The following is a 27,206-nucleotide window of genomic DNA, read 5'->3' as shown; positions in this document are numbered from 1 at the left end:
AATAAATAAAAGGCATAGAAACTGGAAAGTAAAAAGTAACATGTCTCTGCTTGCAGATGACATGATCTTGTGCATAGAAAACCTTCAATATAACAACAACAAAAAAAGTTATAAACTAATAAAGGAATCCAGAAAAGTTGCAGGATATCAGATCAACATTAAAAAGTCAATTGCATTCTATACACTAGCAACAAATTACCCAAAAATAAAATTAAGAAATCAATCCCATTTACACATCAAAAAAAAAAATACTTAGAGGTAAACTTAATCAAGGAGGTAAAAGACTTGTATACCGAAAACTATAAAGCATCTCTAACAGATACTAAAACGATGCAAATAATTGGAAACGACATCTTGAATTCATAGACTGGAAGACTTAATATTGTTAAAATGTCCATACTACCCTCAAAACATCTTCTGAGAAAGAAATCTAGAGGATAAAGTGAAAGAAGAAGAAATGGCCAGTTCTAAGAGACTGCTGACATTCAGGGGTAACGGCCATAGAATTCTTTCAGGAGTCCGGATGCCTGAATTGCGTTCAGCAGGAATTATACAGGGATGTGATATTAGATAACTACAGAAATCTCCTCTTGAGTCTCCTTGTGTCAAAGCCAGACCTGGTCATCTTTCTGGGGGAAAGGAAGTAGCTCTGGGATGTGAAGAGAAAGGAGATTGTAGCCTTACATTCAGTTATGTCTTCTCATGACATCCTAGGATTGTTGTAAAGACAGGCAAAGAATATTTTATTTCATAAAGTGCTTTTGGGAATATATGGAAGCTGTGGCTCTGAGAATTCATAGTTAGTTAAAGACTGAGAAGATGACAGAAGGAAGTGAAGGACAGAAAGAATGTTATTACAGATATAACTAAATTGGGACAATTATCCTTAATGGAATCCTTAGTGCCAGAAGAAATAGGGAACCTAAGACATTTAAGGAAAGACCCCACTTTAAGACATTTAATGTTTGCAGAACAATGTCTTTATGAGCACAGAGACCCAACTCCATTTTCTATTTTTATTTTATTTTTTAAAAAGATTTTTTGTTTATTCATTTGAGAGAGGGGGGGAGTGAGAGAATGAGCAGGGGGGAGGGTCAGAGGGAGTAAGAGAAGCAGACTCCCCTCTGAGCAGAGAGCCCAGTGTGGAGCTCAATCCCAGGACACTGAGATCATGACCTGAGCCAAACACAGATGCTTGACCAACTGAGCCACTCAGGTGCCCTAACCATTTTTTTAAACATACATATTCTCTGAAAAGAAATTTGGAAATTCTGGATATTCCATGCTGAAAGTAATGATTTGAACCATTTGAAATACAGGAAGGATCATTCAAAAATTTATGAAAATTAGAAATTTAAAAATGGATATAAAAATTCTCATTGTAATCACTGAGGGTTCATTATTCTGCTACCAACAAATAATACCTCCTTATTCCAAAGTCCCTAATTTTGATAAACATGGGAGAGTGTTTATCCAACTAACAGTGTTCAATTGTTATCACATACATAATTTGGAGCAGTATTTTATGTGTAATGAACTTAGTAAGGCCTTTTGTGAGGACTTTATCTTCAATAATTATTGGGGTGTTTATACTGGAGACAGAACTTATAAATGCAATGAATCTGGGAAAAACATTAACAAGGGTCAAATCCTAATAAACTTGAGAGAACTCAGTTTCCAGTATTATTATAAAAGAATAACTGTTGGAAAGTTTTTTTATTAAAAAAAATCCTTAAAAAATAATAAAATAAAATAAAATAAAATAAAAATCCATACTATCCAAAGCAATTGACAGATTAATAAGCATGATCCTTATCAAAATCCCAGAGGCATTTTTTTATGGAAATAAACAAAAAATCCTAAAGTTAATATGAAACCATAAAAGGTCTCAAATACTCAATCTTGAGAAAGAACAAAGCTGTAGGCATCACATTTTCTGATTTCAAAATATATTACAAAGATACAGAAAGTAAAACAATATAGTACTGGCATAAAGACAGACATATATACCAATGGAAAAGAATAGAGCCTAGAAATAAACCTACATATATACTGTCAACTGTTCTTGACAAAGGTGCCAAGAATACACAATGGATAAAGGATAAAGGCGCTTCAACAAGTAGTGTTGGAAAATTTGCATTTTTTAATAAATACTTTGAATGAGGGAAAAAGTGAAAAAAGAGAGAACTTACAGATTTGAAAATATTTAAGAAATATATCAAGTCAAAATTTTGTTTGGATACTATTCTAACAAATCAAAAGTAAAAATAAAAAAGAAATATAAGACAAATCAGGAACACTTGAACATACACTGGGTCTTTGACATTAATATTGGTTATTTTTAGGTATGGTATTAATATTGTTTTTTTTAGGTAATGGTATTATGCTCATTTAAAAAAACTAAAGTACTTTAGTCTTTGAAAGACACATACTGATATATTTGTGGATATAATTATTTAATGACAGGAATTACCTTGGAAATAGCCCAGTGGTATATGTGGAGAGTGGGGGTAGAGATGAAACAGATTTGGCCAAGAATTATTAAATGTTGGAGAGGTGTAATGGGTACATGGGGATTTCTTATACTACTCTCTTTTTGAATTTTTACATGATAAGGTTTAAGAATGAGAAAAAAAAAGAATGAGAGGAAAGGATTTGTATATAGAGAGTAGAGAAATATTTTATACTATAAAGGGAAGCTTTATTATATATATGTTTAAAGATTTTATTTATTTATTTATTCATGAGAGACACACACAGAGAGAGAGAAGCAAAGACACAGGCAGAGGGAGAAGCAGGGAGCCCGAAGTGGGACTTGATCCCGGGACTCCAGAATCACGCCCTGTGCCTAAGGAAAACGCTCAACTGCTGAGCCACCCAGGCGTCCTTGAAGCTTTATTATAAAGAGAAAAAGATAAATAGGTCAGTAACTGGAAAGAAAAAAGGGACCAAAAGATATCTTTTTATGGGAAAATACCAGCATGTTTGTATGTTAATAAGAAAAATCAAGTGAGGGATACCTGGGTAGCTCAGCGGTTGAGCGTCTGTCTTCACCTCATGTAGTGATCCCAGGCCTGAGGATCAAGTCCCATATCAGGCTCCCTGTGAAGAGCCTGCTTCTCCCTCTGTCTGTGTCTCTGCCTCTCTCTGTGTCTCTCATGAATAAATAATTAAAATCTTTAAAAAACAAAAGTGAAAAGAGAAAAGTATAAATTCAGGAGACTGGAAAATTGTGGGAGCTATATCTTTGGGTGGGTGAAGGATAGAATTTGGTACGCAAATGGATGGCTTGACCTTTGCTGAGAAATTTGCATGGTTCTTTCATGTATATTCATCAGTAATAATACATGAGAAGATAGATTGCTTGAATTCAGATGCAGGGAAGGTAAGTGTGATGAAAACATAGGGAAATTCTCTTTTGGTTTTTTCTTCTCCATGACACAAGATGCAAAGTCAGAAAATGAGAGAGGACTGAGGAGGAGGTGTTGGGAGATTTGAAGAGGTAGAGGAATATGGTGGAAGAGAGAATGTATTAGTACAGGGTTTGGCAAAATCTGACCTGCTGTCTGTTTTGTAAATAAAGTTTTATGGAACAGAGCCACATTCATTTGTTTATATATTATGCCTATGGCTGCTTTTGTACTCGTGTAGCCAAGTTGAACGGTTATATATGACAGAAACCATATGGGCCACAGTCTAAAAATTTTATTACCTAGTACTTTACAGAATAAGTTTCCAACTCCTAGACTAGAGAAATAAATCATTAGGGTGCATGAAATAGCCCAATATGAAGTTGATGATCATGGAATGTAAGGACAGAGGTATATATCTTCAGTTATATTTAGCTACATGGAAGCAATCCAAAATAGACGGAGAGTGAGATTTAATTAGCTTTATGGATCAGCCAAGTGTATTAGTTTCTTGTAGGTACTGTAACAAATCACCACAAACTTGGTAGCTTAAATCAATAATAATTTATTCTATCATAGATCTGTAGACCAGAAATCTGAAATCACTATCACTGATTCAGAATACTCAATCACTGAAGCCAGGGTGTCAGTAGGGCCACATTCTCTACGGAGGTTCTAGGGCACAATCTGCTCTTTGCCTTTTCCAGCTTCTGGGCCTCGGTTTGTGACCACGTAACTCCAATCTCTGCCTCCTATTCACATTGCCTTCTCTTCTGTTTTCTTCTCCTTTAGTCTGTATGAAATCTTTCTCTGCCTCTCTGATAAGGACATTTGTGATTGGACTTAGAGCTCACCCTGATAATCCAAAATAATTTCCCATCTCAAAATCCTTAATTTAATCATAACTGCAAATGCATGTTCTCATTATAAGGTAATATTTAGAGTTCCGGGGATTAGTAACATTGGGTGACTATTATTCAGCTAAGCAAATACAATGAAACAAGAGAGGGTCATGAAAATTAAAGATGTGTTGAAGGGAGTAATTATAAAGATTGACAATAGAATGTAAGTTGGGTAAGGAGGGAAATGAAAGGGATAAAGATTTAATCAAAGGTCAACGAATTAAAAAAAAAAAAAAAAGGTCAACGAATTAGAAGCCCCAGTGAGATCAACTGCAGTTGAGTTTTAAGAGGGAGTTAGAAAAAGAGAGGGTGACTGCAAAGAGGGATGACTTAATTAAATATTATAGAATGGTTATAGTTATTAACAATGTAACAGTCTAGGGTATGACCTCTAGATTGAGTGATTCAGGAGGGACGAATAACAACACTGGATGAAAGGGGGGCAAAGGAGATGGGAAGCCTGAGAATCCTTTTATTTCTCCCACTAATTTTTTTAAAGATTTTCGTTTATATATTTGAGAGAGTGAGTGAGTGAAAGAGAGAACACGAGCAGGGGAGGAGCAGAGGGAGAGAGAGAAACAGAATCCCTGCTGAGTAGGGAGCCCAGCACAGGGCTCGATCCAGACTCTGGGATTATGACCTGAACCGAAGACAGACACTTAACTGACTGAGCCACCCAGCTGCCCCCCACTTTAAACCTCTATTAATATTTTGGAATACCAGTGTTTCATCAATAGAGAATGACAAATGCAGAATTAATAAAGATATACATCTTAGTTACTACTGACAGTAGAAAGTTGTGATAACTGCATATGACATATTCCACAGTAGAAGAAAGGCTGGGATAGATTTTTGTTCTAATTCTTTCCAGAATAACTTTCAGGGTTTACCAGTTTCGTCAATACTAAAGGTAATGCATAACTAAAGGAGATCTTACATTGGATTAAATATTTAAAATTATTTTTTCAAAATATATAAGGGATAAATTCATAATCATAAATCATAAGCATATTCTTCAGGAAGGAAAGGAACAATAAGAATTAAAATTTGATTTCTTAACTCAATTTCTTTACATTTCATACATGGTCAGTATTTTTAAAAAAATAATGTCAATAAATACCTATACATTATCTATATTCTTCAGTCTTAGGGCAGCATAATACCTCTTCAGCCTCATCTCCCTGTATTATTGCTTCCTGTACTCTAACACAATGCACTTAGTAAATCTCAAACAATTCAAAATCACATATAGTTGCCCGAAGATCCAAGCCTTCTCACATATCCACATCTTAGTGTACAATGTTCTCTGATTGGTCCGCTTGGCAGACAGCTATACGTCTTTTAAAACCTAAAGGAAAAGGCAGTTTTTCTGGGAAATTATTTTGCACATGCCTCTCTCATCCCTTCAATATTCCTTCCCTCTTGTATGGTTAAACATGAACTCTTCTATTCTGTATATAATGTGTACCTATTTCTATTGTTTATTTTACAAATCTATACTATAATGTGTTGTTCTACCCATTACTGAAAGAGGGGTATTGAACTCTCTAGCTGTTATTGTTGAATTGTCTATTTGTCCCTTCAATTCCTTCAGTTTTTGCTTCTTTTACGATGTGATTCTGTTAGATACATGTATGTTCATAATTGTTAATTCTCCTTGGTTAATTTTTCCTTTTATCGATGTAAAATGTCCCTCTTTAAAACTTACTGCTTATATAACTCTTTCCCCTTAGAGAACTGTGAAAGTCAGAGATAGTTTCTATATTATAAAACTTGGCCTACTGTGTAGAATAAATAGGTGTAAAACAAATGTCTTTAAAATAACACCTATTTTAACTTTTAATAACCTACAAGATTACACAATTTTCAATATTAATCTATTCCAATGCCCCCCAAAATTGTGTACTTTTTTCTTTATTATTTTTTAAAGATTTTATTTATTTATTCATGAGAGACACAGAGAGAGAGGCAGAGACATAGGCAGAGGGAGACGCAGGCTCCCCACAGAGAGCCCGACATGGGAATCCATTCCAGGACTCCGAAATCACGCCCTGAGCGAAGGCAGATGCTCAACCACTAAACCACCTATGCATTCCTTTTTTCCTTTATAATAAATAATAAAAGTACTCATTTTGCAATTATACTATTTTTGTTGTATTTGGTCTATATACCAAACAAATGATCACACTTCAATATATAGCAAGTGTATGCACTACCTGGCTAAGTCATTATTCAGCTTTCTCTTTAGTAAAGTAAAAATTTCTAGTAAAAATTATTATAAATTTGATTTTCTAAATCTTTGCATAATCTTGTGCTCTTCTCTGAATTCTTTATTTTTTTATTTTTTTCTTCTGAATTATCTTTAAATTCCTCAAATAGATCCATATTCTAAATTAATGAATAATTTTCATTTACATATCTTTATATCGGTTTTAAACTTTATTATCAATTTATAATGCCTTATTTAGCATAGCTATTAAATATTTTCCTGATATATGCAAGTATCCCTTCTTTAGTCAATCTCAAATATATTACTGACAAGTATTTTTATTTTGTAATCCTCTGAGCAACTACCATGTACAAATATTGTTATATGCTACTGTGAAACACAAAAGAAACTGGTAGGATTTATTATAAATTTATGCTATTTAAATTCAGCTTAGATATGACTGCTGCTCAATGGCCATTTGGATGATAACATAGTAAGCTCACACATTACTTGTATATATAATAGCAATTATTCTAAATTTCCATTTTTGCCCAAGCTTTTAACCCATGCCTATCTCTCTTCCTTTTATAAGTTTTCCTTCTTTCTTACTAAAAAAACAGAAGTTACTTATAAATTCTATTTCTCTATGCTCAATCCCAGAATTAGTCTGTATTTTCATTTTTCTCTTTTATTCTTTCTGTAGGTAAAAAAAAAAATCAGTGAGTCTACAATGGAACAAATCTATAGGATGATCATCTCTCCAGTATTCCTTTACAGTCTAGAAATTCAGAATACCAGGGAAAATAGCCTAGCTAGTGAGCAGAAATTTGAAAATGAAAAAAATCACAGGGAAGGAGAGCCCACGGAGGCACTGAATGTACTGTTGAAATGACTGATCCTGGTGTTTGGGCTTATAACAAAGTCAGTATAAAAACTGAAGGAATTAAGACTCAAGGAACTGGAAGTAATAATAAGGCAGAACATGTTTCCGAGAATAACAAAACTGGAGGAGGATCCAAATAAGATGTGGTCAGAAAAAAATTCTGAAAGTTAATATCCTAAAGGTATACAGATTTAAACTGTGTAAATCATATATTACTTGAAATCAGTATGTAAGACAAAAATGGGTCTAAATTGCCCTTAAAAATCCCCTACAAAGACTCAACTTTGGAAATTTACATTCTGTCTTCCTCAATATTCTAACTCTTAACAGACATGGTTTTCCTTTCAGAATCAGAACAGACCATTGTGTCTTTTCTGTGCCAACAATGAAGAGGATGGTTTGAGTTTAGAGGCTATCTTGTACCAATAATATATGTTTTTGAATAACAGAATTTTACTCAGTTTGACCAGATGCTCAATTATAAGAGGAATTTAATGACCTATAACCAGGTAAAAGGATTATCAATTCAAGTCTCTCGTCTCATACTCCAAGGGATAAACAAATTGAGTAGAATGCCAACTGAATATCCAAAATATTTTAAATAATACATTTCTTTTTGAACATTTGATTTGATATACCTAAGTTAAGAGTTTGTATGCTGTAACTCTATTATAAAGACAATAATGGAACTGGAGAAGGACAGGATTAGAAACAAGGAGAGAGACTAAGAAGCTATGTTGGAAGCTATCAATACGTTTGCTAAATTTCCCTAAAATGGCAGAAAAGATTGGAGTTAAATAGGAAAAATACAATTTCTAAAGTCATAAATCATTCTGGACTGGATAAGCAGAAAGGAAATTTAATGAAATTTTTCTCTTTGCCTTATTGCTTTTCAATAAAAGCAATATTTTATGTACACACATATAAAATTTATCTTGGTTCTTGAATTTGTGGACTGATGCCTTGCCTTTAATTTTTATAAAATTCTCAAACAGCAATTTTTAAAAATATTGCTTCTATATCATTCTCTCTCTAAATTTTAAAAATTTTTGCCATGTTTTTATATGTGTCTTAGGATCCATCTTGGTTTGGGCTTTTATTCTTTGTTTTTCAATGTGCCTGTTGCCTACTGAACTTTCCTTGTTCATTTATTTCTTTTTCTCTGACAAATCTTCAATTAAATATACCTAATGAATTTTTCATTTCATGTAAAGCACCTTTCACTTCTATACTTTCCATGTGATTTTTTAAGAATAATGGATCGTAGATTTCTGGTAAAATTCTCCATCTTTATTTTTATGAAGATATTAATTGTAGTTATTTTAAATCTCTATCTGATAATTCCAATATCAGAATCATCTGTACATCTGTTTTTTCCTCTTGGTTTCAATTACTTGGAAGTGTTTGTTGCATTGTCTTTAAATTTCTAATGAGATAACTCACACTAAGGTTGAGAAATTTTGTAGCCCCTAGATGCTGTTAACTTCCTACAAAAAGTTACAACCGTTTTCTTCTGTTCAGCAGACGGGGTACCAGTGGTTTTAGTCTTTGTTAGGGTTGACATGCTTTAATATCTTGCCTTCACGAATAAAGTGTGTCCCTCTGGGGCCTCAGCTAAGTCTATATTGTTTCCCAAGGCCTTTCCATGTTGGCAGGGCTTTAATTCAACCTTTCCCTCAGTCCCATGCAGCTGCTAAAATCTCTCCTAACCTCTTCAGGCTTATAGATAATTTTTTGATGAATTTCTTGGAATTAAAATCTGCACATATAGATCCTAAGAGTTGGTTAAAATTGGCTAATGACAGTTAAGACTCACTTTCCACTTGGGCTCTAGCCCTCCATACCAGGAACTAAAAAACACCCTCAGGGAATAAAGTAGGATTAATGTGGAGTTCACTAGTGCTTCTGTTCTCTCAAATACCATAATCTCTCAAGTTGTACTTAAATTGATTGTTCTCCACTTCCTTCAAACCATTTTTTGGTAATGTTACTCAGTTTTCATAGTTGTTTTCAGTGAAAGAGCTATCTATACAAGTTACTCCATTACTGTTGGAATATGAGTCTCATCATTTTTTGAATGAGAAAGATTAATGTGAAGAACTATTGCATATAAACTGAAATTAATTATTGAGATTCGTATTTCATTGTAAAAAGATTCAGTCATTCTCAAAATTCCAAGTTAAAGAATAATTTCCTAGAAATGCTGCATATAGATACTTGAACTGTGTGGACTATGTCTAAATAGTAGAATCAAGATATATATTATAACATTAACAATTGCTCTTACCTCACTGACTTTTAATTATCTTATTTTTCTCGTCTAGCTGGGGTCTTAAAATAGGGACTAAAATAGGCAGTTTATTTAAGATGATTTTGGTGTTCTCAATGTAATTACAAAGGTCCTTAAAATGGAAGAGAGAATCAGAGAGACAGTACTGTTAAGATGAGGCAAGCCTGATATTGCTCCCTTTGAGCAGGAGGGGGCTATAAGGCCAGGAAAGGGAATGATTACTAAAAGGTAGAAAAGCAGGGAGACAGATTTTTCCCCTAAAGCCTCCAAAAGGGAAGGCAGCCCCGCCTGCAAGTTATTCTTAACCTAAATGAGATCTTGAATGGGATTTCTGAAATGAAGAATTGTAAGATAACAAATTTGTGTTATTTTAAGCTATTAATTTTGTGATAATTTGTTATGGTAGCCATAAAAAAACTAATACACAAGTCAACATACAATGTCTTAAATTGATACAAAGGACATATCAGAGAACATAGTATGATATGTCCGTACATATGGATGTAAATATCAGAACTAATGGAAAGTGGTTGTTCTGGAAGCAGCAGGGGGAATAGAAACAGATTATTGGTTTTTATTGTGGTTATGAGCTATTTTAGCATCATTTGGTTTTTTTAAACATGAATAATTACTTCAATGAAAAGTAAGAATTAAGTTTTTAAAAACACTCAACAGACTAAGGAGATTGTTTATATGGTAGCAAAATCTGTTTGCTTTTCTAGAAGAGAGGATTTAGTTAAGTTGAGCTGTAGCTGATCTTTTCATTGTTCTTACTTTTACCTCTAACCAGCAATTATCTTTCAAACATTCTTGTTCTCCTCACCTCAAAACCATATTTATTCTTCCTTCTCATACTCCACTATATAATAAACAAGACTAAGAGGGAAAAAAAGGTTTGTTTATCATGACTTTCAGCAGTAAAACTATTTATTTTCACTTGCAAGTTAATTGCAGAGAGGTTAGCAGACCTCAGAGCATCACATTATTCCATATGATTGACAGGAAACTTGAAGGTAGAGGGAAGTGCGGCTGGAGAATATCTCAACTTTAGGTCTAGGAAACACATTGTGGTAAAAATTTGAAAAAGGAGCATAACGATATAGAGATAGTATGATTTTTAGAGAAAGTACAAATGCAAGATGCTTCCAGTGAAAACTGATTAAAAAATGACCATTCTAAGACAAAATGATCTCCTTTCTCTACAGGCGGTTAATATGCATCGATCATTCCAATTCATTGTCATGTAATCACATATACTGTCTTGTTTTTGTTATTGTTTCTGGTGTATGTGCATGTGTGTGTTATTTTCATAATGCATTATAAATTACTACAAAGTAGGAACAGTTCTTTCCATTTTATTAAATATATACTACTCAATGTTTAGCATTGTTATATGCATACATAAGGTACTCAAATGTAACTGCTGAATAAATAATAAGAGGATGTTTGACATTGAGAAAGATGAATAATTAAACATATACCTTGTTCATTCTCTTCTTTTTTATACTTCTATTACTAAGTTTTCCCCGTTCCCTACTAAGTGGTTCATCCAGGCTTCCTGCCAAAGCAAATTCAACTTTTTGACAATTTACTTTAGACATTATAAGCTACTGAAGTTATAAATTTGAATAGCACTGAAGGAGTATATCCCCATAGCATTTTTGTAATCTAACAACCTGCATTTGTAATAGCATGGGAATTCAATAAAACACTAAAAAATAACCAAATTTTCAATAAAATTATGATTTTATTCCGTTATCTACATACATATGGTCTGTTGAAAAAAAATATCTAAAATCACCAGAGTTGTTTGTAATTGACAGCAGTTTTGCCCCAGACGACTTTTGGGAATGTCTGGGCATATTTTTATTCATTATAACATGGATGGTGCTACTGATATATGGTGGATAGAGGCCAGAGATGCTGCTTAACATCCTTCAATGCATAGGAAGGCTTCCACACAATTATTTGTCCCAAAATGTAAAAGTGCTGAGAATAAGAAACCCTGCATTAAAGGAATGAAGAAGCCAAATAGAAAATGGGAACTAATTTTTTACAAGTACCACAATATAATTATCATGGATTCTAATCTTTGCAGCATAATTATTTAACAATAATAATAAATACAGTTGTCTTTAATTAAGATAATTTAATGAGTGCCTATAATCTGTAAAGCATGCTGTGTTCTGAAAAAAATACAAAGAAAAAAATTTAGAGCACAAAGATATAAGTCATCATCCTTGTCTATCAAAAACTGACAGTACATTAGAGAAATGTGGTATATTTAAGTATAGCAACATGTAATTAAACTTAAAATGAGTGATATAGATCATGACGATTATCAAATAGTACAGTACAGAATATAGAAAAGAATCAGGGTGGACTAGAATGTGTCCTCAAGACCTGACAAAAGAAAAGGAAATTTATTTATCTCCTAAAATGGATAAAATTTAGATAGGTAAAGATAAAGAAAAAAAAGTATTTCATATGAGAAGCACTGTGTGAGTTAAGGTGAAGTAAGAGTTAAGATGACACTACACAAATTACCTGGAGCAAAGTTGGGTGTGCAAATGAAGTTGCCTATAGAGTTAGGAAGATAAAGGGCAGGACCAAGGAAGTCATAAGTGTTAGGCTGAGTAATGCTGTTACTATGAAGTCACCCAGGAACAACTCACATTTCTTTGTTGAGGGAAATAACATATGAAAGTACATTTCAGAAGTATATTAGAGTTCCCTGGAGAAACAGACTAATAAGATGGAGATTAATGCTAATATAAATATAGATATGAATATATGTAGATATAAATATATGGAAGTATATATACATGAAGATATGATTGCAAGAATTGAGTCACACTGTCATGGAGGACACGAACTTCAAAATCAGCCACCTGCAGCTAGAAAACCAAGACAGCAGATGATATAATTCAGTTCAAGTCTGAAGGGGACCTAGTGGTTAAGGCTAGGAGTCCTAAAACTAAAGAACCAGAAGCCCTGATATCCAAAGGCAGAAGATGAATGTTCCAGACTGTATATATATATTGTAAAGATCAAAAAGAGAGAATTAACTTGGCCTTCCTTGGCCTTCATGTTCTATTCTGGCACCCAGTGGATTAGATAAAACCTGCCTCAACTGGTGAAGAGGTATTTTTACTTAGTGTACTGAATCAAATGCCACTCTCTGCCCCAAACTCCTTCAAAGACACACCAGAAATAATGATATTTTAAACATCTAAATTACTGTAAATTAACATATAGGATATTAATGGAAACATGTATAGCAAAAGTTGCTGCAGCCAAGGTCGAAGAGATTACCGAGAGAGACCCTATAACCAGCCGAGCCACCAAGGGGCCCCTCCTCTGTCATCTTAACTCCTGCTCCATTTACATGCCTTTTTAATAGTTAAAATCATTGTGATTGATTTGAAGTTAATGTAAGGATACTAATCTAGAAGCCTACCTGCCCTATGTTGGGATTTCAGCAAAAGCAATACGTGTAGCACTGGTAGTCAACATTATTCCGGAGAAAATGATTTTTTTACTGAAATAAAATTGAAGTTTATAATAGCAACTTTGTTTTTATTTTTTCTTCCACGAGTCAACCATTATCATCATTGCATCTTTGAATCATTATTGTACTAACAAATCTAAACTATTTCTGTAATCTATGGCATTTACTTAACAGTTGTTGTAGACTGCTTATACTATTACCAGTCTACTTGATAATGATAGGTACTTTTTAAAAACTTTATTTTGAAATAATTTCAAACTTTCAACTTCTGGCTAGTTCTGTTGTGACACCTAAGTGCATCATATTACATTTGTTTACTCAGTCTGCTTCTTTCTTTGTAAGACTATGATTTCTTTGCATTCTCATTTTCTGGGCTGTATCTATTACATAACATAAACTCAGAGAATAAAATGAATAACTCATTATTTGTAAGACCGTAAATTGTCCTTGAGTTTTCAATACCTCTTTCTCTAATTTCTTTATTGATATTCCAACAATCTCAACTTTTAATTTAAAACTTTAATAATTGACAGTGCAAACACTTTTTAAGTGTATACTTCAAACCTTTTATGGGTAGTTACATAATTTTTCATTTTGATAACATCTAGTCTTGTTATTTATCTTACTATGTTCTTATTTAGTATATCATTTATATGTGTTGTATAATATGAATTAAGTTAAATGTCATTAATGTTTCAGCATTCAAACATGGCACTTTAAATCTAGGAAGTAGTTCTCAAATCAAGGTTTGAACACTTTTTCCATGAGCAAGGATAATTGTAATATTAAGGGGTTTAAATGTAGACTTTTTAATAAAATTCATTTGTCTGGATTAAGTTATTAAAAAAATTTAAATTTTTTTAAAAAATATAATTTAACTCAATACATCCACTATATTATTAGGATGTATTCAGTATTTTTAAATTAACCTTTTTTATAGTAAATACTTTAAATTTGGTATATATTTTACACTTAATGTTCATCTCAATTACTTCCTTCAATTGTGAAAATTACTGAATCATTCTGTCTCATTATCCTCATCTTTACAATGGCAAGAGTTATAAGAATTAAATTAGATAATATATGACATACCTGGCAGATGATAAGTGTTACATATAAATCTTAGTGACTTTCTTTAAAAAACAAAACAAAAACAAAAACAACACAATTTCAAACACGTGAACATGGCAGTAACCTCACTGCTTTAAGGCAAAGATCGTATTTTAGGGACTAAATTGTAACCCTTAAACATTCATCTGTTTTCCTTGGACAAATATGGACATAGACACACATTTCTCTGACTCCTTGTTTAAATTAATTTTAAAAAGAAACAATGATTATCGATTTATCAATTGTGACTCACGTACAACACTAAGATGAGATGTTAATAACAAGGAAACTTGGTGGGGCATCTGGGAAGTAAATCTCTTTACTTTCTACTCAATTTTTCATAAAGTCAAAACTGCTCTAAAAAGTAAATTCTGTTAATTAAAAACAAACCAAAAAAGGAAATAACATGTCTGCTATTAGTTCTTGCTACATCTTAGTTGTGACAGAGTCCATCAGTAAAAGTAGTAGCATTATTAAAAAAGTATCAATAAGAGAAGTTTACAGCTAAAAATATAATTTTATGTTTCCTCTTTTAGTAGTCATCATCCAACTCTTTTTAAATAATATATGGAAAATTTAAGCATGAAAAGTTCATTTTTATTCCCGGTTCTTGGGGTGGGCAATGGACAATTAATGGTGGCAGTCTGATGCCTAAGGGTAGAAATAGTCCATATATTTTTATAACTATTGCCAGTTTTGAGTATATTTTCTTTTCCTAATTTCAGGTTGGGTGGGACTATATCAGCATACAAGATAGTACCAGATGAAATAGAAGAAATCAAGGTATAGTATGCCATTTTTCATCTCTAAGAAGAATTAGTATCATGCCGGGTGGGTGGGGAAAGGATTGCTTTTTCTTTATACTATTGAATCTTTGGATGTGTTGGAACATCATTTAATTCACAGTTATCTTATTTGAATTTAAAAATATAAGATAACCCTCATCATATTTCAATTACTATTATCAATGCATATGTATGAAAAATATTTGGAGGATCTAAAAGGAACTCTTTTATGTGAAATTCATTGAAACTCTACTTAAGAAACACTGTACATTATCATTTACTATGCAAAATGGATTATCTTTCTAAGTCTTATTTTCCCTGTAAGTTTTCAATAATTATAAATAATACCAGTTTCCAGAAAATATTTCTTGATTCCACTGAAAACACAGTAGCTAATTGCAAGTTAAAATCTATAGTACATTAAATGAAAACTTGACCTTATTCTTGAAAAATTAAATCATCTGCATTCTTCTGTTTTTAACATTTTACTTAATCCTATGGACTGTCTTCTGGCATATCCTGTGGCCCTCCTCTAAGAGCAATTTACAACCCAATAAAAACTAAACTTACCATATATTATATAAATAAAATTTAACAAATGGATAGCAATAGTCAAGGATAACAATATTGAGTTAACTTGTTAACCATGACATGTAAAGATCTGAACAAATCATTAAGCTTTATTTAATCAAGCTTTCTAAAATCAAGTTCAGTAAGTTCAAATCTTCATCAGTAATTGTTCATTTTCTCACAGTATTTTGAAATCCGTTAATATCATTAGTCTATTATGTAATATACTATTAGTGCCAATATGTCACATGTATATAGCCGATATCAGTAATTAATCCAATAATTACATTCTAGCATTAAGAAAAAAAAAAGCAGGATTGTCAAAAGACTCATTCCAACTTGATATAAATTCATAAATTACTTTGGGAGAAACCTTAGTTCCAAACCAGGTTGTGTTGCTATTAACTTAAAGAGGAAGTGGAAAGAATAAGTTTGAGAAGAAAGAGGGTAAGTTTTGGACTTACTAAATTTGAGATCCCTCTCAGATAACTAAATACCCATTAAGTCATTGGTGAAATCAGCCTGAACCTCAGAAGAAAGATAATTTTATCTTTCAATTGATATTGAGATTTGTCCTTATCTAAGAATTACTTGAGGGATCCCTGGGTGGCCTGCCTTTGGCCCAGGGCACAATCCTGGAGACCTGGGATCGAATCCCACGTTGGGCTCCGCTGAATGGAGCCTGCTTCTCCCTCTGCCTGTGTCTCTGCCTCTCTCTCTCTCTCTGTGACTATCATAAATAAATAAAAAATTAAAAAAAAAGAATTACTTGAGGCCATCCTAGTTAATGAAATCACCTTAAAAATCTATATAAGGTAGTAACAGTGAACCAAAATTGTTGACCCATTCAAGAACCAAAGGATTCATATATTTTTTATTAGTTTAATTATCAGAAACACTGCCTTTTTTTTATAGTGTCTTTTCTCTAAAGAAATAATTTTTTCTTTGTGTTTTTTGAAATTCTAGAGTTAGAATATTTATCCCTCAGGAGATTCCTTCAAAAAAACATGATTCATGGATGACAGGGTGACATTACTTTGATTTTTAAAATTGATTACTGGTGGTATATCTAAAATAGCTTCAGAGAGTTTGAAGCTAGAGGCATAAAAAATATGAAATTGATTCTTGTTTCAAATGTGTTGGAAGAAAACCTGTTATAAAATATTTTATCAACATCTATTTGATGGTACCATTAGCATTTTCAACTGAAATCAGGTATCTTGTTTTGATTGGAGGAAATGTGAAACATATGCTTGTACTGTTCATTTTACTTGATAAATAACAGTAATTTTAAATTATCTAAGTAATACAATTGAGTTCAAGTTTGAAATACATCCACAATATACCACATGTAAATATTCATGTTTATTTTTATTATTTAAATATGATTGATTAATAAAACATAATTCAGTTTTTACAAAGTATGATAATCTTCACAATATTTCTAGCACTAGAAATTATTATTTAGTTCATCCATAGTTGGAACTAAGCATTTATTGATTGATTACAATAAATCACCACATAGTTGATGCTTGGCCAAAAGCTTAAGGGATAAATGCAAATACATTCCTGGCCCAGTCATGACTATTGCCTCAGTTTTTGTTAATTTCCATTCCTTTTATTTAGTTTACTTTTATACACATCCCTAAATATTACCATTTATTTGTGTTTCTCTTTGAATTTAATATGAATTGAATCACAGTGTATGCATTCTCTTATGCCTTACTTTGGTTTGACACTGTGAGATTTATTTATATTGTTGTCAAGCTAAGTTTTTTGTGAGGAGGTTGTTTTTCTTTTTTTGGTTTTATGTTTGTTTTTGCTGTAAAATACTCCATTGTGCCTCAAATTATTTAGACATCCTACACATGATGGACATTCACCTTAATAGAGTCCAGTAATGAGCTGAGTCTCCACCCCCACCAAGCAGCAGTTACACTAAAGAGACAGTGCAAGGTGGAGCTACTCACCACTCTCCTTTACCTTCCATTTCATGTGTCTCTGAGGCCTGTAAGGGAGATGTGACTCCATCCCGGTCTGTATCAATAAGACTGAATGAGATGGGGATAATTGATTTTTCATTCTCAGTAAAAGTTAACCTAGTGCTTCCCCTCTTGGTGTCAGCAGGGCGCAGCAGGCAGCTGAACATCTACCCCATACTATCAATAATGTGGAGCAAGGTGATGCCCCACTTTTGCCAGAAACATTTCAGCAGGGCTGAGAGAGGACCTAAACTTCTTCCCTATTGTCTTTAATGAAGTAGTATGAATCCATGCCTCAATTTTGCCAGAGTGGTGTCAGTGGGACCCAGCAAGAAACTGAATATAGATATTTATATGGCCCTCATACTGTACCACAACAAAGGGACAGCTGCTAAAAAAAAAAGATGATGATTAAATATGATCTAGAATTTCATAATGTCCAAAATGCCCTGGGTACAGTAAAAAAGTCATCATACTAAGAACAGAGAAAACCACAACTTCAGTGAAAAACAAAACAAAACAAAACAAAAAAGGCAACAGACACCAACACAAAGATGAATCAGATGTTAGAATTATCTGACAAAGATTCCAAAGCAGTTATCATAAAAATGCTTCAACAAGCAATTACTAATTTTCTTGAAAGAAATGAAAATAGAAATTACAAAAAGGAACAAAATGCTAATTACAGAGCTAAAAAGTACAATCACCAATATAAATGACTGATTAGGGGACGGTGGTGGAAAACAGTTGTGCCAGAAGGAAGTGGAACAAGTTTTTCAAGTGCTGAAATAAAGAACTGACAATCATGAAGCCCAAATCCAGTGAAATTATTCTTCAGAAATGAAAAGGAAATAAGGACACATTCAGACAAAAGAAAACTTAAAGAATTTGCCACGAGAAAACCTACCCTGTAAGAATAAATAAATTCTCTAAAAAGAATTGGAAAGGAAATGAGAAAACTTAATTAAGATTTAAAAAGAGGGACTCCTGGGTGGCTCAGCAGTTGAGCATCTGCCTCTGGCTCAGGGTGTGATCCTGGAGTCCCGGGATTGAGTTCCACATCGGGCCCCCTGCATGGAGTCTGCTTCTCCCTCTGCCTCTGTCTCTGCCTCTCTCTCTCTGTGTATCTCTCATGAATAAATAAATAAAATCTTAAAAAAAAAGATATACTCAAAAACACTGTAAATTAAGATGGAATCCTAAGATTTGTTCAAGTAATTCCCAATAAGCAATGAGAAACAAGACACTGAGAGAAATAGTAAAATGACACATTTAAATCCTAAAATGTCAGTAATTCCCTTAAATATATAAATAATTCAAATATACCAGTGAAAAAGACAGATTGACATAATGGATTTTTAAAAATGATTCAATATATGTTATTCTCAAGAAACTCATTTCAAAAATAATGACATAGGTAGTTTGAAAGTAAAAAGTCAGAAAAAGATATAGTGTGAAAACATTAATTTCTTGAGAAGAGGGAAGTTCTCACGTCAGTAATCCATGCTGCTTTCTCAAGAAACTAGAAAAAGATGAGCCAAATATTGTCAAAGCAAGAAGACAGTAATTCTCAAGAATTAGTATCAATGGAATTGAAAAGAGTAAAACAATGGGGAAAAAATGATGGAAACAAAGCTGACTCTTAAAGACCCAATAAAATTGATACACACTAGACTAACAAAGATAAAGGAGAAAAGATAAAATCACTGATACCAACCAGGATTGAACAAAGACTACAACTACAAATCTTCCATCAATTAAGTAGATAATTAGAAAATACTATAAAAACTTTATACTCATAAGTTAAACAACTTACCAGAAATGGACCACTTCCTCGAAACCCCCAAACTACCGAAATTAATCAAGATCAAATAGACAATGTGTATAGTCTACAGATTACAGAAACTAAATTTATAATGAAAAACCTCTTAATAAACAAATCTGCAGGCCCAGATGGTTTCACTGGAGAGCTCTGCCAACATTAAAGAAGAATTGACATCAATTTTAGGCAGTCTTTCCCAGAATATAGAAAGGGAGGAAATACTACCCACCTTATTTTATGAGGCTAGTATTACTCTGATAACAAAATCAGGAAAACATAGTACAAAAAAAAAAAAACTACAGACCTCTATTTATCATGAACTTAAAATCTACAAATATTACCAAATTAAATCCAACAAGGCTTAAAAAAAATTATACACCACTACCAAATGGGATTTATTTGAGGTATGCAAAACGTATCCAACATGGGAAAGCAATCAGTCTAATCCACCATATCAACAAGCTAAAGAAAGAGTATATGATTATATCAACTGCAGTAAACGCGTTTGACAAAATTAAAATGCATTCATGGTAAAAACTTCCAGCAAACTAGGAATAAAGGGAAACTTCCTGAACTTAATAAAGAGCATCTACAAAAAACTTATGGCTAACAACATACTTAATGGTGAGAGAAAAAAAAATTAATACTCTCCTCCAAAGATCAAAAGCCAAACAAGGTTGTCTGCTTTCACTACTCATTTTCAACTTATTACTAGAAGTTCTAAGTAGCACAATAAGGCAAATATATATATTTATACATATATATAGGTGCAAAATTTGGCAAATAAGAAACAAAACTCCCTATTTGCAGACTGTGTGATTGTCTACATGGAAAAAAATATCTACAGAAAAATTCCTACAACTACTAAGTTAAGTGAGTTAATTTGGGGAATATAAGATCACATGTACACACAGAAACTCTAATTGCATTTTTATATGCTCACACTAGTTGGAAACTGAAATTTAAAACAATATTATTTACCATCACTCCAAAGAAAGTTAAATACTTAGTTGTACATTTAAGAACACACATGTGGTAATCTGTATGCTGACAACTACAAAATGCTGAAGAAATCAATGTACACTTAAGAACACATGAGGTAATCTGTATGCTGACAGCTACAAAATTCTAAAGAAATGGACAGATATGCTATGTTCATGAACACCAAAGATGTCCATTCTTCCCATATTGATATATAGGTTTATGCAATTCCAGTCAAAAACCTAACCAGTTTTTTGTAGACGTACAATTATATAAGTTTTTTCTAAAATTATATGAAAAAATCTAGGTTCTAGAACAGTTAATGCAATTTTGAAAAAGAAAAAATGGAAAGACAATCCAATGATCTCTATCCAATGATAAGGTTTACAGTAAAGACAGTGTAGTATTGGCAGAAAGACAGACACATGAAACAAAGTAGACAACCCATAAGTAGATTTAGATATGTTCAATAGATTTTTAATGAAGCTATAAAGCAATTCATTGAACCTTTTCAACAGATGATGTTGGAACAATTGGATATCCATAACCAAAAAAAGGGAACCTCAACCTAAAACTCATACCTGATACAAAAATTAACTCAATTTTAGCCATTCTGATTGGTGTGAAGTGATAGTGTAGTTTTGATTTGTATTTCCCTGATGATGAGCAATGTTGAGATCTTTTCATATGTCTGTTAGCCACCTCGATGTCTTTAGAAAAATGTCTCTTCATGTCTTCTGCCCACTTTGGTTTTTGGATGTTGAGTTTGATAAGTTCTTTATACATTTTAGACACTAACCCTTTATCAGATATGTCATTTGCAAATATCTTCTGCCACTCCATAGGTAGCCTTTAAGTTTTATTGATTGTTTCCTTCACTGTAAAGAAGGTTTTGGTCTTGATGAAGTCCCAGTAGTTCATTTTTGCTTTTGTTTCCTTTGCTTCAGGAGACACATCTAGTAAGAAGTTGCTACAGTTGGTATCAAAGAGTTTACATCTGTGTTCTCCTCTGGATTTTGATAGATTCCTGTCTCACATTTAGGTCTTTCCTCCATTTTGAATTTATTTTTATATATGGTGTAAGAAAGTGGTCCAGTTTCATTCTTTTGCATGTTGCTGTCCAGTTTTTCCAACAGCATTTTTTTATCTTTATTTATTTATTTATTTATTTTTTATAAATTAATTTTTATTGGTGTTCAATTTACCAACATACAGAATAACACCCAGTGCTCATCCCGTCAAGTGTCCCCCTCCGTGCCCGTCACCCATTCACCCCCACCCCCGCCCTCCTCCCCTTCCACCACCCCTAGTTCATTTCCCAGAGTTAGAAGTCTTTATGTTCTGTGTCCCTGTCTGATATCTCCCACACATTTCTTCTCCCTTCCCTTATATTCCCCTTCACTATTATTCATATTCCCCAAATGAGTGAGAACATACACTGTTTGTCCTTCTCCGATTGACTTACTTCACTCAGCATAATACCCTCCAGTTCCATCCACGTTGAAGCAAATGGTGGGTATTTGTCGTTTCTAATGGCTGAGTAATATCCATTGTATACATAAACCACATCTTCTTTATCCATTCATCTTTCGATGGGCACCGAGGCTCCTTCCACAGTTTGGCTATTGTGGACATGGCTGCTAGAAACATCGGGGTGCAGGTGCCCCGGCGTTTCATTGCATCTGAATCTTGGGGTAAATCCCTAACAGTGCAATTGCTGGGTCGTAGGGCAGGTCTATTTTTAATTCTTTGAGGAACCTCCACACAGTTTTCCAGAGTGGCTGCACCAGTTCACATTCCCACCAACAGTGTAAGAGGGTTCCCTTTTCTCCGCATCCTCTCCAACATTTGTTGTTTCCTGCCTTATTAATTTTCCCCATTCTCACTGGTGTGAGGTGGTATCTCATTGTGGTTTTGATTTGTATTTCCCTGATGGCAAGTGATGCAGAGCATTTTCTCATGTGCATGTTGGCCATGTCTATGTCTTCCTCTGTGAGATTTCTCTTCATGTCTTTTGCCCATTTCATGATTGGATTGTTTGTTTCTTTGGTGTTGAGTTTAAGAAGTTCTTTATAGATTTTGGAAACTAGCCCTTTATCTGATATGTTATTTGCAAATATCTTCTCCCATTCTGTAGGTTGTCTTTGAGTTTTGTTGACTGTATCCTTTGCTGTGCAAAAGCTTCTTATCTTGATGAAGTCCCAATAGTTCATTTTTGCTTTTGTTTCTTTTGTTTTCGTGGATGTATCTTGCAAGAAGTTACTGTGGCCAGGTTCAAAAAGGGTGTTGCCTGTGTTCTCCTCTAGGATTTTGATGGAGTCTTGTCTCACATTTAAATCTTTCATCCATTTTGAGTTTATCTTTGTGTATGGTGCAAGAGAGTGGTCTAGTTTCATTCTTCTGCATGTGGATGACCAATTTTCCCAGCACCATTTATTGAAGAGACTGTCTTTCTTCCAGTGGATCGTCTTTCCTCCTTTGTCGAATATTAGTTGACCATAAAGTTCAGGGTCCATTTCTGGATTCTCTATTCTGTTCCATTGGTCTATGTGTCTGTTTTTGTGCCAGTACCACACTGTCTTGATGACCACAGCTTTGTAGTACAACCTGAAATCTGGCATTGTGATGCCCCCAGCTATGGTTTTCTTTTTTAAAATTCCCCTGGCTATTCGGGGTCTTTTCTGATTCCACACAAATCTTAAAATAATTTGTTCTAACTCTCTGAAGAAAGTCCATGGTATTTTGATAGGGATTGCATTAAACGTGTAAATTGCCCTGGGTAACATTGACATTTTCACAATATTAATTCTGCCAATCCATGAGCATGGAATATTTTTCCATCTCTTTGTGTCTTCCTCAATTTCTTTCAGAAGTGTTCTATAGTTTTTAGGGTATAGATCCTTTACCTCTTTGGTTAGGTTTATTCCTAGGTATCTTATGCTTTTGGGTGCAATTGTAAATGGGATTGACTCCTTAATTTCTCTTTCTTCAGTCTCATTGTTAGTGTATAGGAATGCCATTGATTTCTGGGCATTGATTTTGTATCCTGCCACGCTACCAAATTGCTGTATGAGTTCTAACAATCTTGGGGTGGAGGCTTTTGGGTTTTCTATGTAGAGTATCATGTCATCGGCGAAGAGGGAGAGTTTGACTTCTTCTTTGCCAATTTGAATGCCTTTAATGTCTTTTTGTTGTCTGATTGCTGAGGCTAGGACTTCCAATACTATGTTGAATAGCAGTGGTGAGAGTGGACATCCCTGTCTGGTTCCTGATCTTAGGGGAAAGGCTCCCAGTGCTTCCCCATTGAGAATGATATTTGCTGTGGGCTTTTCGTAGATGGCTTTTAAGATATCGAGGAACGTTCCCTCTATCCCTACACTCTGAAGAGTTTTGATCAGGAATGGATGCTGTATTTTGTCAAATGCTTTCTCTGCATCTGATGAGAGGATCATATGGTTCTTGGTTTTTCTCTTGCTGATATGATGAATCACATTGATTGTTTTACGAGTGTTGAACCAGCCTTGTATCCCGGGGATAAATCCTACTTGGTCATGGTGAATAATTTTCTTAATGTGTTGTTGGATCCTATTGGCTAGTATCTTGTTGAGAATTTTTGCATCCATGTTCATCAGGGATATTGGTCTGTAATTCTCCTTTTTGGTGGGGTCTTTGTCTGGTTTTGGAATTAAGGTGATGCTGGCCTCATAGAATGAATTTGGAAGTACTCCATCTCTTTCTATCTTTCCAAACAGCTTTAGTAGAATAGGTATGATTTCTTCTTTAAACGTTTGATAGAATTCCCCTGGGAAGCCATCTGGCCCTGGACTCTTGTGTCTTGGGAGGTTTTTGATGACTTCTTCAATTTCCTCCCTGGTTATTGGCCTGTTCAGGTTTTCTATTTCTTCCTGCTCCAGTTTTGGTAGTTTGTGGCTTTCCAGGAATGCGTCCATTTCTTCTAGATTGCCTAATTTATTGGCGTAGAGCTGTTCATAATATTTTTTAAAATCGTTTGTATTTCCTTGGTGTTGGTAGTGATCTCTCCTTTCTCATTCATGATTTTATTAATTTGAGTCTTCTCTCTCTTCTTTTTAATAAGGTTGGCTAATGGTTTATCTATCTTATTAATTCTTTCAAAGAACCAACTCCTGGTTCTATTGATCTGTTCCACAGTTCTTCTGGTCTCAATTTCGTTGAGTTCTGCTCGAATTTTAATTAACTCTCTTCTTCTGCTGGGCGTCGGGTTGATTTGCTGCTTCTTCTCTAGCTCCTTTATGTGTAAGGTTAGCTTTTGTATTTGAGTTCTTTCCAGTTTTTGAATGGATGCTTGTATTGCGATGTATTTCCCCCTCAGGACTGCTTTTGCTGCATCCCAAAGATTTTGAACAGTTGTATCTTCATTCTCATTAGTTTCCATGAATCTTTTTAATTCTTCCTTAATTTCCTGGTTGACCCTTTTATCTTTTAGCAGGATGGTCCTTAACCTCCACGTGTTTGAGGTCCTTCCAAACTTCTTCTTGTGATTGAGTTCTAATTTCAAGGCGTTATGGTCTGAGAATATGCAGGGGACGATCCCAATCTTTTGGTATCGGTTCAGACCCGATTTGTGACCCAGTATGTGGTCTATTCTGGAAAAAGTTCCATGTGCACTTGAGAAGAATGTGTATTCAGTTGAGTTTGGATGTAAAGTTCTGTAGATATCTGTGAAATCTATCTGGTCCAGTGTATCATTTAAAGCTCTCGTTTCTTTGGAGATGTTGTGTTTAGAAGACCTATCAAGGGTAGAGAGAGCTAGATTGAAGTCACCAAGTATAAGTGTATTATTATCTAAGTATTTCTTTACTTTGGTTAATAATTCGTTTAAGTATTTGGCAGCTCCCACATTCGGGGCATATATATTGAGGATTGTTAAGTCCTCTTGTTGGATAGATCCTTTAAGTATGATATAGTGTCCCTCTTCGTCTCTCACTACTGTCTTCGGAGTGAATTTAGTTTATCTGATATAAGGATGGCTACCCCTGCTTTCTTTTGAGAACCATTTGAATGGTAAATGGTTCTCCAACCTTTTATTTTCAGGTTGTAGGTGTCCTTCTGTCTAAAATGAGTCTCTTGTAGACAGCAAATAGATGGGTCCTGCTTTTTTATTCAGTCTGAAACCCTGCGCCTTTTGATGGGGTCATTAAGCCCGTTCACGTTCAGAGTTACTATTGACAGATATGAGTTTAGTGTCATCATGATATCTATTTAGTCCTTGTTTTTGTGAATTGTTCCACTGAACTTCTTCTTAAAGGGGAATTTTAAGAGTCCCCCTTAAAATTTCTTGCAGAGCTGGTTTGGAGGTCACATATTCTTTCAGTTCCTGCCTGTCTTGGAAGCTCTTTATCTCTCCTTCCATTTTGAATGAGAGCCTTGCTGGATAAAGTATTCTTGATTGCATGTTCTTCTCATTTAGGACCCTGAATATATCCTGCCAGCCCTTTCTGGCCTGCCAGGTCTCTGTGGAGAGGTCTGCTGTTACCCTAATATTCCTCCCCATGAAAGTCAGGGACTTCTTGTCTCTTGCTGCTTTAAGGATCTTCTCTTTATCTTTGGAATTTGCAAGCTTCACTATTAGATGTCGAGGTGTTGAACGGTTTTTATTGATTTTAGGGGGGGATCTCTCTATTTCCTGGATCTGAATGCCTGTTTCCCTTCCCAGATTGGGAAAGTTTTCAGCTAGGATTTGTTCAAATACATATTCTGGCCCTCTGTCCCTTTCAGCGCCCTCGGGAACCCCAATTAAACGTAGGTTTTTCTTCCTTAGGGTGTCATTTAATTCCCTTAATCTGTCTTCATGGTCCTTTAATTGTTTGTCTCTTTTTTCCTCAGTTTCCCTCTTTGCCATTAACTTGTCTTCTATGTCACTCACTCGTTCTTCCACCTCGTTAACCCTCGTCGTTAGGACTTCTAGTTTGGATTGCATCTCATTCAGTTGATTTTTAATTTCTGCCTGATTGGATCTAAATTCTGCAGTCATGAAGTCTCGTGAGTCCTTAATGCTTTTTTCTAGAGCCACCAGTAGCTGTATAATAGTGCTTCTGAATTGGCTTTCTGACATTGAATTGTAATCCAGATTTTGTAGCTCTGTGGGAGAGAGGGCTGTTTCTGATTCTTTCTTTTGAGGTGAGGTTTTCCTTCTAGTCATTTTGCTCAGTGCGGAGTGGCCAAAAACAAGTTGTATTGGGAAAAGGAGAGAAAGAGAGAGAAGGAAAGAAAAGAGAAAAAGAAAAAAGAAAAAGAAAAGAAAAAGGAAAGAAGAGAAGAAAAAGGGAAAGAAAAAGAAAGAAAGGTGAAAAAAAAAGGGGGTGGGGGAAGCAATCAGAAATCAAAAAGAAAAGAAAAAAGAAAAAAAAGAAAAAAAAAACACGGGGGAGTATTTCTGTAGACTTTAAGTCCCTTGACTTCCCCTGGAACTGGTCCGTCCAGCTGGTCTTCTGGGGGAGGGGCCTGCTGTGCTGATTTTCAGGTGTTAGTACTTGGGGGATCTGCTCTGCCCCTGCCTGCTGCAGGGCTCAGCGGGGGTTGTTTACCCCGTGGGGCCCCAGGAGGATCAGCCGCAGTTGCTATGGCAACTCTGGAAGCCTGGATTCAGCCTCCGCAGGAACTACGGGGCTCGGGGCTCTCGGTTCTCCGTCTGCAGGGCCTGGAGGCTCCGGGGCGGGGCCGCTGATCTGCTCAGCTCGGGGCAGGAGCGTCCTTGCTGTCCTGTGCCCTC

General features: G+C 34.4%; 1 protein-coding gene across 5 annotated transcripts in view; it reads left to right on the top strand.

Moving 5' to 3' along the window:
• The window catches only part of GPHN (gephyrin), a 636,471-nt gene that overhangs the window by 271,073 nt on the left and 338,192 nt on the right, over positions 1 to 27,206 (top strand). For all 5 annotated transcript variants that reach the window (XM_055303645.1, XM_055303644.1, XM_055303642.1 and 2 more), the window contains exon 3: positions 15,041 to 15,098. In XM_055303645.1, the coding sequence (XP_055159620.1) occupies positions 15,041 to 15,098 (58 nt within the window). The remainder of the gene's footprint in view (positions 1 to 15,040; positions 15,099 to 27,206) is intronic.

Source organism: Nyctereutes procyonoides, unplaced genomic scaffold (assembly GCF_905146905.1).
Source record: "Nyctereutes procyonoides isolate TBG_1078 unplaced genomic scaffold, NYPRO_anot_genome, whole genome shotgun sequence".
Classification (NCBI taxonomy): domain Eukaryota; kingdom Metazoa; phylum Chordata; class Mammalia; order Carnivora; family Canidae; genus Nyctereutes; species Nyctereutes procyonoides.
This window is presented reverse-complemented; position numbering and strand designations above follow the sequence as displayed.